Raw genomic sequence first — 16,372 nt, 5'->3', positions numbered from 1 at the left:
TTTTTTTGAGACAGAGTCTCACTTTGTGGCCCTTGGTTGAGTGCCATTGAGTCATGGCTCACAGCAACCTCAAACTCTTGGGCTCAAGATATTCTCTTGCCTCAGCCTCCCCTGTAGCTGGGACGACAGGGGCCCGCTGCAACGCCTGGCTGTTTTTAGAGACAGGATCTTACTCTTGCTCAGGCTGGTCTCGAACTCCTGAGCTCAGGGCAATCCACCTGTCCCAGCCTCCCAGAGTGCTAAGATTATAGGTGTGAGCCCCCATGCCTGGCCTCAAAGGAAAATTTTAATAATTTATTTTCATGATTATTTCCAGAAAAAAAATGTTTGTATAGACCATCCTACCTGGAAGACTATTAATATTCTCTTCGTGTGTATTCTTTTTATTGTTATTTATTGAAAAAGGGATCATGCTGAAGCATTGCTAGATGACCCGCTTCTTGTTTTCTAAACTTTCTGTGTTTTTGACATCTTCCCATGTCAGCACATGTAGCTGTGTGTCATTCTTTATAACAGCTCCATAGTGTTTTGTTGTATGGATGGACTTCAATTTCCTTAGTATGACCTTCATTGGCAGACTACTTGCAGCCAATCCTGCACTGGCTAGCCTTTCTATGATAGTAGAAATGGGATCTTTCCCTTATTCAGGCTGGTCTGGAACTCCTGAGCTCAAGTAATCCACCCGTCTTTACCCACCCAGAGTGTTAGGGTTACAGGCGTGAGCCACCGCACATAACCAGATTTTAAATTTTTTTTTCTTTTTTTGGTGGGAAGGGAACTACCTATTCCTATTATTTGTGGGATTTTTCTTTTTAAGAGTTTTTTGTTCATTTGTTTTTGCAGGTATATCTTTTCTGAGCTTTTTGTAAACAAAGGAGAAAGCCCTTTATTCCATGTATTGAGGATATGTCCCTGGAGTTTAGTATGTGTTATATTTTTGGTATGTGGTATATTTCCCCCCAGAGGAAGATCAGCAGTGTATGTGGTCGCATAGCAGGGTCTGAGCACCATGCAGACTCCCTCCCAGCTTGTCAGCTCTGTGCCTATTCTGAGGGCATGTTGTACATTGCAAGCAGGCTCTGAAGGTGGGGGGTGGCTCTGCCATGCCTGAAGGTGCTTTTGGCTTTGTTTCATGACCACAGTGTATTTTCTTGCCCTGTTTGCACACTAGATTTTCTAGGGCAGCTCCAGCATCATTTAACTTTATTTTTGTTAATAATGCATTAAATGTTAAAAAAAATATGTAATCTGATTTGCCAATCTTTTCTTAATGAGTTTTTGGATTTGTGTAGTGCTTGAAGATTACCAAAAATATATTTATGGTTAGAAAGTCAATAGTTTTACTTCTTGCTTCACAGATTTCCCTAGCAGGTGGTTTTTTTTTTTGTTTGTTTGTTTTGTTTTGTTTGGGGGGTATTTTTTGCTCCTCAGTGGGGACTCGTGGATTCTTAAAACTGGAGATTTTGTTGCCTTTATTCTTGAAGGATAATTGGGCAATGATACAATCTTTAAGTAACAGTTACTAACCTCCCCACCCCCATCAGTCTATTAATCTGTCTGCTCATCATCTTTCTATATCTGGCTATCTCACAGGGTTTTCCAACCTTTCTAATCTTGAGGCACACTTGAACCTATAGTTAAACTTCCACTGCACTCTTGAATTACATTCATCAAAAACAAACAAAAAAGAGTAAAAAAAAAAAAAAGAATATACTTAGTATGGTTTGAACTTCTTTAGAAAATAATTTAATTAATGATCTTCAAAAAATTTCGCAGCACACCTAAGATCCTCTCACGGCACACCACTGAAAGTCACTGACGTATCTTATAAACAAAATGAAATAAAGAATTGTTTAATAGTCAAGCATGTCTCCAGTTCCCAGCATAGTAAATGGAAGACAGAAGTACCTTTTACGCCTTTTCTCAATTACATTTCCCTCCTAGCCTACAGAATTTCTGTTATATTAAAATCTCTATCATTTCACTGAATTTCACCTATGTATGGAATACTGCGCCCATCTCCTTAAACAATATGAAGTGTTATGTTGCATATTTTAAAACTCTCTCCGACAATGCCATCCTGTTTTCTCAGAGACTTACAACAGAGAATTATCTATATTGATATTTACAACTCAGATTCGTTTCATTCCATTTGACTTGCACTGTGGTGTGGGATTACATTGTTTGAGTACACCACTCTCTATGACTTTTCTCTTGGTTGGAATATAGATTTTTCCCTCCAGTTTGTTTCTGTCATGAACAGTGTTGCATATGGACAATCTGGTGCATTTCTGCCTGTGTGCATGTCTGGGGATGTATCTAGGGTATGTACCTAGAAGGTACAAAGGCCGGTTCAAACTTATCAGCCGTTGCCAAAGTTCTTTTCAGGGCAGTTGTATTGATTTATACACCCACTAGAAGTTTACATGAGTTCTTATTTCAGCTTATTTATGCTGGTAGTCTCAGGCATTTTAATTTTTGCTAGTCTATTGGGTGTGAAATGATATCTCATTATGGTTTTAATTTGAATTTTCCTTATTACTTGTGAGATTGAACACTGCCATATATGTGCTTGCCCTTTGAGTTTTCTCTTCCGTGAGTTGCCTATTCATTTCTTTTGCCTTTTTTTTCTTTCTTATTAATTTGAAGTTATTTAGGCTTTGGAGAAATTCGTGTAAGTATATTTTCGAGCCTTTTACTTGAGGTTTCATAATGGCTTTTGATGGATCACAGTTTACAATTTTTCAATATTTTCTTCTCTAGTTTATGACTTTTGAGTCTTGTTTAAAAATGCTTTCCTGGCTGGGCACAGTGGCTCACACCTGTAATCCTAGCACTCTGGGAGATTAAGGTGGGTGGATTACTTGAGCTCAGGAGTTCCAGACCAGCTTGAGCAAGATTGAGATCTGGTCTCTACCAAAAATAGAAAAATTAGCTGATCTGAGCATTGTGGTGGGCTCCGGTAGTCCCAGCTACTCAGGAGGCTGGAGCAAGAGGATCACGTCAGCCTAGGAGTTTGAGGTTGCTGTGAGCTATGACGCCATGGCACTCTACCCAGGGTGAGACTGTGTCTCAAAAGTAAATAAATAAATAATTTTTTTTTCCTCTTCTAAGGTCACTAACATATTTTCCCTTATTCTTTTCTAATAATGTTAAAGGTGTTTTTTTTTTTTTTAATATTTAGGTGCTTACTCTCACTTAAATTGATTTCTGGGTATGCGTTTTTGTGTATATTTGCACACGTGTGTGCATGTATGTACATATATTTTCCCCATCCTATTTAGTAAAAAAGCCTGGCCTTTTTTTCTGAAAAAGTTTTTCTGTCCTCCCTTCTTTTCATTATTTTCAATGAATTTTGAGGTAGAAGAATAGAATCAAAGTATCTCTAATCAAAAATGTTAGCAAACAAATAATACTAGTAATACTGTTCCAAATGCTATGTAATATAAATTATATGTATATATTAATTCATTTAGTCATCTCAACAGCCCTATGAAATGGGTAACACTATTGTTTCTGTTTTGCGTTTGAGGACATAGAGGCTGAATCTTGTCAGTTGGGTCCCAGGCAGAATGTCTCTCAATGAGTATACTGTCTCACCTTTACAGAAAAGAAGATCTCAAAGTATTTTTTTTTTTTTTTTGGCAAGGCTAGGTTTGAACCCACCACCTCCCGCCACCTCCCGCCTCCTTGAGCCACAGGCGCCACCCCGATCTCAAAGTATTTTAAAAGCTTCATTTTTTTTTATAGGTTTCATGTTTTTATGCAGTTGGCTTGAGTTTCTCCTTTGTTTTTTTTTTCTTTTAAATGGCGTTTTACCAGAGTATATCTGAATGTTGGTCCTTTCTAATACGTAACCTGCCCCTTGATTACTTCTTTTAATTTAAACACTGACATCTTCCATCTACTCAAGAAAAAAGGAATTTTGACTTTCAATTATTGTTTCCGAATTACCCCTTCTGTCTCTTATTCTGAATACATGTGACTCCTTGGGTTTCCCTCTCTGTCTTGTCTTTTCTGCCACAGTTTTTATCTCTGTCCTTCCCTGCTAGGCACCTAATGCATTTCTCTCACTGGACTGGACTCTCCTGATTTCCTTTTGCGTCCATTCTGTCGTCAGCTCTGCAACCCCAGGCGAACTGACCCAATCTATTTGTTGTCCTTCCATGGCTGTCCATCAGATTTAACAGATGCAAAATTCCTTAGTCTTACAGAGATCCCCATTCAGATATGATCTCATGTGCTCCTCCCATTTCTTGCAGCAAATCTCTTTCAGAAAGAGACATCCCCTTTGGCCTGTTCCTTATCAGAGCCAGCAGCATCACCCACTCAGGGAGCCAGCCTCTGGCCTCTCTGTAGCTTTAATCTGCCTCCTGTCTGGGGACAGTTGTCCCTCAACACTGTCCCTGTGACTCCTGGTTTCTACTGAGATGTGGGGAGGGCATAGAATTCTGGCAGGAGGTCAAGGCAGCCAGGGCAGTGACTGAGATGGAGCTAAATCTTTGTTGCTTTCAAGAGGGTTGTCGGTGGTGGAGGTGAAGGGGGCAGGCGTGCTCCAAAGCCCCTGAGTTCCTGTGTGTTTGTCCTGTGATGTGGGCGTGCTCACAGGATCAGGAGCTTCACAGAGCTCTTGCTGAGTATAGGGTTGTTTCTCTGGAATTGCAGTTTGGCCAAAGTTTGCCCTCCTGCCCTGATAGTAAGCTGCTGGACAGAGTCTCAGAGTAGTTGCTGCAGGACAGAAAGGAGGTGGTTCTTTGTGTTACAACTAATGAATTCTGTGATGTCATTCCTATCATTCACATTATCAACCCCCAGACTCTCTGTGAGTCTCTGCTGACTCCCCTCTCTCCATCTACCTGAATGGAGCTCCGCTTTTGCCAGCTCTTCTTCCCTCAGGCTGACTTTGTTTGTGACAAACTCAGGAGGATGCAGAGCATGTAGATCATTCTAAACCTTGCCCTAGGTTCAGCTGACGACTGACCTATTACTAGTCCAAACAACAGTGGTTCATGAAGTGTTGTTGTAGACCCAAGAACATCACCTAGGAATTTGTTAGACATGGAAATGTTCAGGCCTCACCTCTGACCCACTAACTCAGGAATCCATGTACCATCCAGAAGAGTCTGGTGCACGCTCACGTTTGAGAATCATAGCTCAGACAAAAGCAGAGACTGTCACTGCCCTTCTCCCACCTTGACCTCACAGGAAGCTTTCCCCAAAGCATCCCAAGAGATGCCTTTCAAAAGCATAAAAAGGCTCTGTAGAGAGTTCAGTGCTTTCTCCCTCTGAGAATCCTCACACTTGTGTGTGTGTGTGTGTGTGTGTAGCTTTTCATTTAATTTCCCAAACTGATGTGACCAAAGAAACCTCTTGGTTCTGCCTCAGTACATCTTAGCCTCTTTTCTTTTTCCCTCACTCAAAATCCTGGTACTTATAAGCTTCAACTTCTTTGAACTTGGGTATGACCAAGTGGAACTCTCCAGTCATGATGTTTCCACTGTGTCCTGCCTATAGTCCCAGGGAACAGTCACAGCTGCACCCATTCAGGCCACAGAGGCGAGGTGGCTCAGGCAAGAGTTGTAGAAAGACCATGTACTTTGAAGACAGCTAGACCTGGTTAGAATTCAAGATGTTCCATGGACTAGCTGCATGACCTTGGGACAATCACTGTTTTTCACAGGGTTCTCATGAGGAGTAAGTGAAGCCAGGTGTGCACATTAGAATGAACATGGAATTTGGAGTCAGAAGCCTCGAATGCCAGTGCCAAATGGGTCGTCTGTCACCTTTAGCCTCCTGGGTTCAGTTTTTCTATCAATAAAATGGGTGGATAGTAACAATAATCAACATAACCACACAGTATTGATTGTACTTTTAACTAAATAGTCTATGTGAAAGATTTCTGTAAACTGCAAAATGCTATGTAATGTTAGCTTTTATTATGTGAAAAGAAAAAAAAAGGCATATTTGCAGAGGCTCAATCTCTCTGCCTGGCTCATAGTAGATGATCTGAAAACTTCAGCTCCTTTCAAACAAAAATCATGCCCAAGTGCTAGAGCAAGACTCAGACCTGAGGGCCCTGATTTTAGTTGACAGATGACAATGATTTGTAAGCAGCACAGGCTCTGTTTTATGTTCTGTCTTTCTCGGTATTGATTTATTTATCAAAAATGTTATTTATAAGGAACACAAAAATAAACCAGTCCAAATTCTTCAGGATGTACCCACAAGTCCTGAATTAATAAGGTCCACATTTACGAGGGTTCTGAATTAGTCCTTTTCTTCCTTTTTTTTTTTTTCTTTTTGAGATGGAGTCTCACTCTGTTGCCCTGGGCAGAGTGCCGTAGCATCATGGCTCACAGCAACCTCAAACTCTCAGACTCAAGTGATCCTCTTGCTTCAGCCTCCCAAGTAGCTGGTACTATAGGCCCCTCCACAGTGCCCAGCTAGTTTTTTTCTATTTTCAGTAGAGACAGTGTCTCACTTTTGCTCAAGCTGATCTCTTAATTTCTGAGCTCAAGCGATCCACCTGCCTTGGCCTCTGGGACTACAAGAATAAGCTACCGTGCTTAGCCAGGTCCTGTTTTTCTTACTTCTTTATTAGCAGTTGGAGCAGGGTGGGGAGAGGGTGACAGGATCTCTGCTTTTCCTGGAGCTGGTGGCACAAACTTTTGCACACCCCCTGACCATCCCCTCCCCCCACAGTGAGGATGTATTTCTGTAGGTTCTAAAGAGTTCAGTTTTAAGAATTGTGACGTCAGGCGGCACCTGTGGCTTAAAGGAGTAGGGCACCAGCCCCATATGCCAGAGGTGGCAGGTTCAAACCCAGCCCTGGCCAAAAACTGCAAAAAAAGAATTGTGATGTTGCCTGAGATAGGGGCAGAAGGCTCTTGGTTTAACTCTAGTAATTATATTCTCCTAAATGATGGGTTGGGACCACAGTATTTTACAGCAAGCATATTCCTTTTGGAAAGCTCTGTGCTCTAAGGAATGAGGAAATTAATTCTGGGGGGCGGGGTGGGGGGCGTTTGAGGGGAGTGACAAAAATCCTCACATTTCTCGGAGTGTGGTCCCTTGACCAGCAGCATCATCAGGGGACTTGATAGAAAAGCAAACTCTTGAGCCCTATCCCAGATCTACCGCATCAGCAATTCTGGGAACAGGGCCCGGTAGTCTGTTTGAAGCTCTTCTGGTAATTCTGATGCAGGCTCAGTTTTGAGAACTGGGATGAATAACAAGGATGAGCCTAGGGCTGGGCTCTGCTGTCCAGGGTAAGAGCCTGGGCCTTCGAACATAAACAGTGGGTGGGGCCGGGCACCGGAGAGGTGCTCATGGGACCTATCTGAGTCAACCAAACTTCGGTTGTTTCTCCACTTAGAGTAGGGCACAGGGCACGTTAGAATCACCTGAGAGCTCTTTTAAAATATCCCTGCCTACGTCTGAACCCTGTCCCACTGAGTCAGAATCTCTGGAGTGTGTCTGGAGGTAGGAGAAGGTCTGTATTTTTTTTTTTTTTTTTGAGAGACATGGTCTCACTCTGTCACTTGGGCTGGAGTGCAATGGTGTCGTCATAGCTCAACAGTAACCTCCGACTCCTAGGGGCAAGTGATTCTCCTGCCTCACTTTCCTGAGTAGCTGGGACTCCACACGTGAGCCACTGTACCCAGCATGTGTGTGTATTTTTAAAAGTACCTAGATGATTCCAGAATGCAGCCAGGGCTGGGATCTACTGACCCAGAGGGTGCTGTGCTAAGAACAAAAGTGATTTGGGTTATGTTTATATTTATCATTTTTTTCATTTATTTCCTTTGTTTATATTAAACATATTACATAATTGTATAGAAAAAAAGAAGTTGGGAGGTCTAGAAAAGTTGAAAAGAGAGAAGAAATTACACTCACGTCCCACTGTCCAAAGGGCACTTGTCAAAATCTCAGGGTGCTTTCTTTCCGTCCTTTTTTTGTATGCACTGGTTTGCATTTTTGCAGCACTGTGACCCTATTTAATATACCATTTCCCATCCATCTTTTAACTTCACATTGCATCTTAAGTAGTTCCACACATTATAGTAGTTATGAGTACGATTTTTAATATGTTCTTGTGGCAACATGAAAACCCCGGCTTTTCTCCATTTTCAATTGTACATACATCAGGATAGCATTTAGGATTTAGGGAGGCCTTTCTTTCTTGACAATGCCAGTATTTCAAGTGAACTGTGAAATCCTGTTTTGAATGTCAAAAGTGGAGCATTTACTTTGAATTTCTACCCACAGTCCTAACCGGCCCTCGCTCTGAGGATCAGCTCTTCTTACCGCAGAAAGTTAAGAAGGGAAAAGCGTGTTTTCCCAACATTTTATAACCACCGTTCTCTTTGTCAGCCTCAGCTCAGGTTGGACGTATGCAGGGTCACAGGCTGTAGTCCCTCAGTTTGTGGTAGGATTCCTAAACATGTATGTGCAGAGAGAAGTCTCTCTTGAGCCCATTTCTGTATGCTTTGGGAAGCAAAAACATACAGAAAGCAAAAAAGAGAAAGAAGGATGGTGAGACAAAGAAGAGGATGGGAGGACAAATAGACTCATGTTCTGGATACCCTGCGCTCGGTCAGAAATGCCAAAATCAAGCCCCGGGCCTCCTTTGCCCTCTTCTGCTTTGAACGTAACATTGCCGAGACTTTATTCTGTGTTGTGTAATTATATATATACGCATATGCATATATATAAATATTTTCAGTAATATATATTGCATATACAATATGTGATATATATGTACATATATGTTGTATTATATGTTATTATATATTACATGTGTTAATATGAAATTTTACATATAACTCATATAATATGTATGTACATAGATACTCTTGACTCATCCTACCTTTCAACTCAGCTGCCGGTTTGACGCGAGCACGCCCCCGCTGACGGTGGGACGGAGCCACTTTCCCCTTCTGTGTTGGTGTTGTGGACGTGCCGGGTAATTCTGCCCCATCTTCTTGCAGGGCATTATGGGAAGGATGCTTACCGAAGTGGAGGACCAGATCTCCATAACTTCATCTCATCTGGATTTGTCACATTAGGAAGAGGACACACGAAGGGTACAGTGGAAACCATTTTTTACTAAAATACAGAGGTTGCCTAGGGAACCCCGATCTGACGTGTGAAGATGGTGTGGAGGCCAGAGGCTGGTCCGGGACAGGAATGAGTGGGGTGGTTCCGTGGCCGCTTATCCTGGTAACATGCGTGGCTTCTGACAGGCATGCCCAGGAGGTCACAGGTGTGACTTTAGAGGGCATTAGACTTCCAAGAGACATCCGTTCCGCTGCAGCCATGGCAGGAAGCAGGACACAGATGCCGGTGGCCCCCTGTGGGAGGGAACCACAGGCAGCGTGGCAGGAAACACTGCCAATGGATGTGGCAGCCTTTTCAAAGTGTTTGCTCGCCTCTTGGCTCTTAGTCCTTTTATTTTTGAAAGCCACACTTTATAAACTGATGTCAATGTTCTGTACTGTGGGTTTCTAAGCCAGCATGCATGTGGGAAGTTTCAGCATCCTAAGTGTATCTCTGTAAACATGCCATGACGTGGACACAAAGGTAGAGGTTATGCAGACCTTCAAGCCACAAGATGAAACTAACCTAGTGTTTCTGCTGAGCTGCTTTATGACCTAGCTGACAGCTTGCAGAGCATCTGTGCAGGGGCTGTGAACTCCTCCTCGATTCTGTCTTTTGCTTCAACAGAGTCCTACTAGTGTTGTGAGCATTCTGTCACGTCAAGAGTAACTGGATCTCTAACTCCTCTGATTACCTTCCTAACACTTGAGTGCTGTTATAGACCACATGTGAATTCTGTTGTAGGGAAGCGTATCCCTTTCTTCCTCTGAGATATGTGTCTGTTTCAAGTGTGAGTAAACAAGGAACTTCGCAATATTTTTTTACGTTCCATGCACCTAATTTTTAAATTCCCTGTGTGATGTTTGTTCATCCTATAGAGAAAACAAAATATCTGTATCTGTGTATGTATTTTATGTTGTGTCTGTTTGTGTCTAAATAAAGTTTATTGAGGATACAGGTGGCATTTGTGGCTACTAAGAGTTGCAGAATCAACTTGGGACCAGCAGGCTCCAAATGGGGAAATGGGCTGAACAGATAACTGCTGAAAGAGACAATCCTGGTCATACTTGTATCAACTCAAACTTGGGATTGCTGGTCCTCTGGTAATCATCCACTTTGTGATAATTACCTATCCTTGTGAAACAAATTACTCTAAAAAGTAGCATTTTAAAGCAATAATAAACATTTGTTATCTCACATAGTTTCTATGGGTTGGGTGGGAATTTGGGTGCTTTGGACTCAGGGTTGCACTCACAATGTTAGGCAGGCTGCGTCATCTGAAGGCTGGACTGGGGCTGGAGGTCTGCTTCCAAGATGGTTCACTCAAACAGTGCTGGGTGTTGATCTCTCCACGTGACCTTCTCTCCATGGGTGCCAGAGAGTCTTCACTGTATGGTGCTTGGTGATCCATGAAAGGGAGAGACAGAAGCCACAGTGTCTTTTAAGACCAAGCCTGTTGGTTACATGCCATCATTTTCGCAAAGTCTTACAGATGACGCAAATCAGTTCTCTTTTAGACGGGAGAGGGAACTACACAGGGGTATGAATACCAGAACCTGGGAAACACTGTGGGCCGATTTGGGAGACCTCCTACCACACACCAACCTCCAATGGAGCTGAGATAGAAATGCAAGTTTTTCCAGCAGAACATGGTGAGTCTTACCAAGGTTTCTCCACTGCTGTGGTTTCCCACCTTTGTACCTACCCCTTGTAGGTGGTCCAGTCTGAAACACCAGACACTTCAGCCAAGAGAACTCTCTCTATATATATTTTAATAATATTTATACATATATAATATCGTAGCTTTGGGTTCCTGCATTCCTTCAACAAATACTTAATGAGGCCTGCTATATGAACAAGCAATATTCAGAAGTAAAAAAATAGAACCTGTCCTTACATTCCACTGGGGAAAGCAGACAAAATAAATTCTTGACAATAAGTGCAAGGACACAAAAATTAAAGCAGGTCACGGGGCAGGGAGTGCGGTGGCAGGAACCTGCTCTGGCCTGGGAAGTCCTCTCCAATGAGATGGTAATTAAGCATAGAAGTGCTTCCTGGGAAGAAGCAATAGGAAGGCCTAAGGTGGGCGCTTCCTTGTTATGTCAAGAGATAGCAAGGTGGCCAGCATGAGTGTAGCAGGATAGAGGAGCAGTGCTGGCTGCGCATCCAGGGCTCCTGCCCTGCTCACGCCGTGGGGGCGGCTGCATCTGGTACCTCTTATCCTGCCATCCTAACCTGCTCGGTGGCGTCACCCTCCTCTGTGCATGCACTGCCTGTCCTTCCCATCCACCGTCTGTACCAGATTCTTCACCCCTCCTAGCCCAGGCCTCCACCACCTCCTCTTTCCAGGAATATACCTCATGGGTATCTTCCTATTTCCATAATGACTAAAGTTCTGAAAGTACGAGTACTTGGTTTGAGGGTAGGGGGTGCTAGAGATCCCTTCTAATACCAGGAATGCTTGAGCTTCCTAGACAGCTCAGATCTCTGGAGAAGGGCTTGGCTAAGTGATGAACGAGCAGGAAGTCAGAGGCAGAAATCAGAGCAGGGAAGACAAGACATGTAGCACTAGGTCCTTAGGAGAAAGGGCAGTAAGAGGAGAAGCGAGAAGTGTGAGGAAAGGGGAGAGAGCGCCATTCAGTGAGAAAGTCCTGAGAAGAGGTGTTGGAACTAGTTCTGGTGCCTAAAGTGATGGGAGCAGTTGTGAAGGGAGGTGTTGGCCAACAACCGTGGGACCACCTAGGCTAAAATATGGGGTCTCCCAACAGGAGAGAGGTAAGAGCAGAGGGCTTTGGAAGATAGGACCCCCCCCTCCCAGTCAGAATCCTTTTTCTTCTGCTGCCTCACCTTCTAAATCCCACTAACAAGAGAATATCTCCTTATCTGAGGCCTCATCTGAGAGTACTTAATTATTCCTGCATCTGTAGTTCTTGTTACAGAGCAGAGAGATCCACATGCATCCTTGCCCTCAGCCCCCTGAAGTCACAGGAGTTCCCCCCACCCCCAATGCTGGAGCATGCTTCTATCTCTGCAATGCCCCTGGCGCCTATAAAAATGGCTAACAAGACTGATGTCATCCAAGCTTCCAAAAGAGACTCCCAGCACTGTTTAGAACAGGGACCACCAATGCCTGGCTCAAGGATAATCAGAGTCTGATTAGAAATACAAGTTAAACTCAGTGAGTGTATTATTCAGGCAGTGGCATCACCTTGTAAAGCAGGTGTTAGCTACCTGTTGAGTGCTCAGAGTCATAGCAGGCCCATGCTATGGCCAGGTATCCCCAGAAGGGTTACAAACACGGTAAGAAGAAGGTACAGAAAGGAATGAAGGAAGAGAGATCAGAAAGTAAGTGGAGTTGAAGCAAAGGATAGAGAAAGGGAAGAGAATTAGACACCCACAATGGAATGGAGAAGAGCCCTGCATTAGAGGCCTCTGTGGTCCCCCCATAAGTGCCACTCGGGGCTCAGCTTAATTTGCTCTGAAGGAAGGGAGGTCCCACAGTAGCTGGACAGCCCCCTGGGTCGCTCAGCGCTGCTTTAGGGTCCAGGGGCGGCAGAATTAGTTCCGACATCCCTTTTCAGGACTTCCTAACTGAACAGCGCACTCTTTGCTTACCTTGTGATTCTTTTCCTCTTGCAGTCCTCTCTTGTGAGGACGTAATGCTGTGTGTCCTCCTAGCTCTGAGTCCTCCCTCTGACCTCTCCTGTTTGTTCATCATTGAGAGATCTGAGGGACCCAGAGCTTAGACCCAGCTCCCCTGAAGTCTTTGTTAATTAGAGGTTACCCAGGCCCCCACCTGGTGAGACCACAAGGAAGCCACAGAGGCCACGCGGGCCACCACGATGCAAACCCAAGGACACAGGCTTCCGTTTGCTGAGCATTCACTATGCACCACGTCTTCACACACACTGCCTTGTTTTAACCTTCACAGCAACCCATGGGAGAGCTCTTGTCGCCATTTTACAGGCAAAAAACTTGAAACCCAGAGTGGGCTGAGTAACTTGCCCAAGTCACCATCAGTCAGCCCTGTTTCTTTGTGAATCTCAGACCAATTCTGAGACTCCTGCTCCTGTTCATCTGGCCCTGTACGGTGGAGTTTCATGATGGGTCGTGGGGCCATGGGAGCTGGATGCGGTAGAAACCAGGCAGAAGATGACTCTTCTTATCAGAGACACACCTTCTGCAAGACAGGAAGTCACAAAAAAAGACGAGTCAGAAGTTAGAGCACTAATGCCAGCCTAGGAGGGACTATTCAGAAAGCAAGACCAGTCCCCTCAGGTGTATTTTCAGAGTCTGTCTAACAGGAACACACCTATAGAAACCCTAGTCTGCTTAGGCAGTCTGGTTAAAGACTCAGGCTGGTTGTTTTTTTGTTTTTGCTTTTGAGTCTGGTTGAGAAGGCCAGAGGATTCTTTCCGACAGCTGCCACATTTCAGCATTGTCAATTCCAGTGACCCCAGCAGGGCTTCCCTGGCCACACCGGAGCTGGGTGAGGAGTCCTTCCAGTGGTGATGGCAGCAGCAGATGTACCACTGCGCTGCAGAGCAAAAGTGCTGTGATAGTGCCATGGAGGGGTCATGCCAATTACAGCCTGCACCTCCTGGGGTACTCTCACCACTCACCAGGTCCTTCTGTCATGCCGGGGACCAGATCGAGGGTGTGTGTGTGAGAGAGAGAGAGGGAGAGAGACCCCTGAAGCCTTTGGCAGAAGGGAGGAGCTACACAAGGATTGCCCCCTTGCAGAGGGCTCTTACACTGTAGAGGCAGACTCTGTTGCCCACTTGTTCATTCAGTCCTTCATTAGATCACATTTACTGAGCACCAGCTATAAACCAGACACTCTTCTAGGCACTGAGGATATAGCAGACCAACTGATGCACCGGTGACAGAAGATAGAAATGCGTATTATAAATAAAGAAGTAAGTCGATAAAGTAAGTCTGATGAAGTTATGAGCTATGCTGCAAAATGAGGCAGGCAAGCAGAGCTGCAGATTTTAAGAGCATCTAGCAGGCCTCAGAGGAGCTTATGTGGCCAACAGCAGAGCGGCCAGAGCAGAGGGAGCTGGTGCAGGAGCAGCTGGAGGTGAGGTCAGACAGGGGCTGGGACTCGGCCTCATAGGGCCTTGTGAGGCATTTAAGGATTTGTCTTCTGCTTGCAGATGGAAAAGAACTTTGTGGGGGAGGGGCTGAGATATTAGGAAGGCGGAAGTGTGTGGGAAGAACAGGTTGAGGCAGAGATCGGGGGTGTGCATGTATTCAGTCTGGCTTCCTGTGAAGTTCCAGATGCTGGTTAATCATCCATGTGGAAACGCTGAGTTCAAGGGAAAGTTCTTGGCCAGAGATATAAGCTTGGGAGGTCCCAGCATGCAGATGGCCATGAAGCTGGGATGACATTAGCCAGACAGTAAGAAGAGCTCCCCACGTGAGCAGAAGCCCAAGAATGGGCCACTGAGCACCCCCACAAGGAGAGGTCTGGAGACAGGGAGGGGACTGGTAGAGGCTGCCAAGCAGAAGGAAAACCAGGGTGGGGTGGTGTCTTGGAAATCAAGTGGAAAAAAAACAAAAACAAAAACAAATGTTTCCAAGGGAGAGAGCAATCAACTGTTACAAGCTATGAAGACCAGTGAGATGAAGCTTGAGAAGTGGCCACCGAGTGTGACCTGGTACCTTGGAGGTTATTGGTGAGCTTGGAAAGAGCAGTTTGGGAGTAGTGAGGGGACACATCTGCCCAATGACTGCAAAAGAAGATGGATGACATCTGGGATGTGTTCACACACAACCTGGGGACACAGTGTGGCAGGCAGACAAGGGTGCATTCTGTCATCCCCTCTGTTGGTGTCTGTCAGAAATGCTCCATGATAAAAAATAATAAAAGATTTTAAAATAAGACAATAGGAGAAGAGGAATGACGATTACAGGCATAGACAACTCTTTGAGAGTTTTAATGTGAAGGACTGTAGCGAATACGTAGAGTTAACTGGAAGGGAGTATGGTATAAAAAGGGGATTTCTGTTTTGTTTTGATTTTGAAGATGGGGAAATCACAGTCCGTACACTGATAAGAACAGTCCAGTAAAGAAGAGAAAATTGAATACATGGGGGAGGGGAGTAAGTATTTCAGAAGCGACATCCTTGGTGAGTGAGAGCAGATTGAATCTACTGCCCAGCAAGTGGAGAGCGGGGCTGGTCTTGGCTGGGAGAGAGGCTTGCCAGAGCACAGGTGTCAGGTAGGTGGGGTGACTGCAGGTGCAGGCAGTTGGGCATGTGCGATCGCTGCTGCATGAGGTGACAAGCAAGATCATTAGCTGTGTGTGAGGACAAGAGTGACTTACTATCCTCATTTGCCTGGGTTTGTCCCAGTTTTTGCATCAAAAGTCCTGGGTCCTAGGAAATCCCTCCATCTCAGGCAAATGGAGATAGGTGATCACCCTAGTGAGGGTGTAGGAGAATGCCCTGCCTTTCTAGCATCAAGGCATCTTTCACAATAACCTGCAGAGTCCAGAGCAGCAGCAGAAGGGTGCTGCTGCCTGGAGCTGGCACCTGCACAGCCCTGCAAGGTGTTGGGACTGCTCCAAGGTCACCTGGGAGATGGAGACTAGGCCAGAGTGCAAGAAGCTGAGGGCACCTTTCCAGACCTGGCAGAAAGATCTGGAATGGATCCCTCCTTCTGTCCCAGTAAAGCTTCTGGGACTTAGGCTGGCACTTGGGCTGGCTAGTCCTGCTGCTCAGCCAGGGCCTCCGTGTGCAGGTAATAAGATCCGATCTGGAAACATGACCATCCTGGTGCCAGTTTAGGTCAGCCACAAGGGGAGCTGCAGAGATTCCCCCAGCCCCAGCAGCACAAACCCTCAGACTGGAGGAGGAGGAATCCTAGAGGCTGGGCTGATAACACTTGCTTGTATCTCTGACCCTCTGAGCAGGGAGCAAATCCAGGCCTGGCTTCATTCATAACTTACAGAAGCATGCAGTTGGCAGGCAGGGAGGGTCTGAATGGACATTCAGAGAAGAGGAAGAAGGCAGAGCAAGAGGGAGCCAAGGTAGGAGGCGTAGACTACGGGGTGGGTGGGGGTAACAGCACAAGATTTCTGAGGCTGTGTGAGGAGGAAGCTGCAGCAAACAGAGAGGCTGATCGAAGCTGAGGTGAGGGACTTCCTTTAGCTTCACTGCACTCCTCACTCCTCATGGACCATGGACATCCCACCCCACACTCCCCTCCCCCTGGGGCCGGGCCCTCTGAGGTCTTTCCACATCTCTTCTCACAGCCCCACTGCTGG

The 16,372-nt window shown here is 45.2% G+C and overlaps 1 protein-coding gene across 2 annotated transcripts in view; it reads left to right on the top strand.

Moving 5' to 3' along the window:
* The window catches only part of SHISA6 (shisa family member 6), a 308,461-nt gene that overhangs the window by 131,248 nt on the left and 160,841 nt on the right, over positions 1–16,372 (top strand). Inside the window, exon 3 of one of the 2 annotated variants that reach the window (XM_053569795.1) lies at positions 8,991–9,086. The exons of the other annotated variant lie outside the window; for it this stretch is intronic. Coding sequence (XP_053425770.1) covers positions 8,991–9,086 — 96 coding nt within the window. The remainder of the gene's footprint in view (positions 1–8,990; positions 9,087–16,372) is intronic. 2 annotated transcript variants of the gene reach the window in all.

Source organism: Nycticebus coucang, chromosome 18 (assembly GCF_027406575.1).
Source record: "Nycticebus coucang isolate mNycCou1 chromosome 18, mNycCou1.pri, whole genome shotgun sequence".
In the NCBI taxonomy this organism is placed as follows: Eukaryota; Metazoa; Chordata; class Mammalia; order Primates; family Lorisidae; genus Nycticebus; species Nycticebus coucang.
This window is presented reverse-complemented; position numbering and strand designations above follow the sequence as displayed.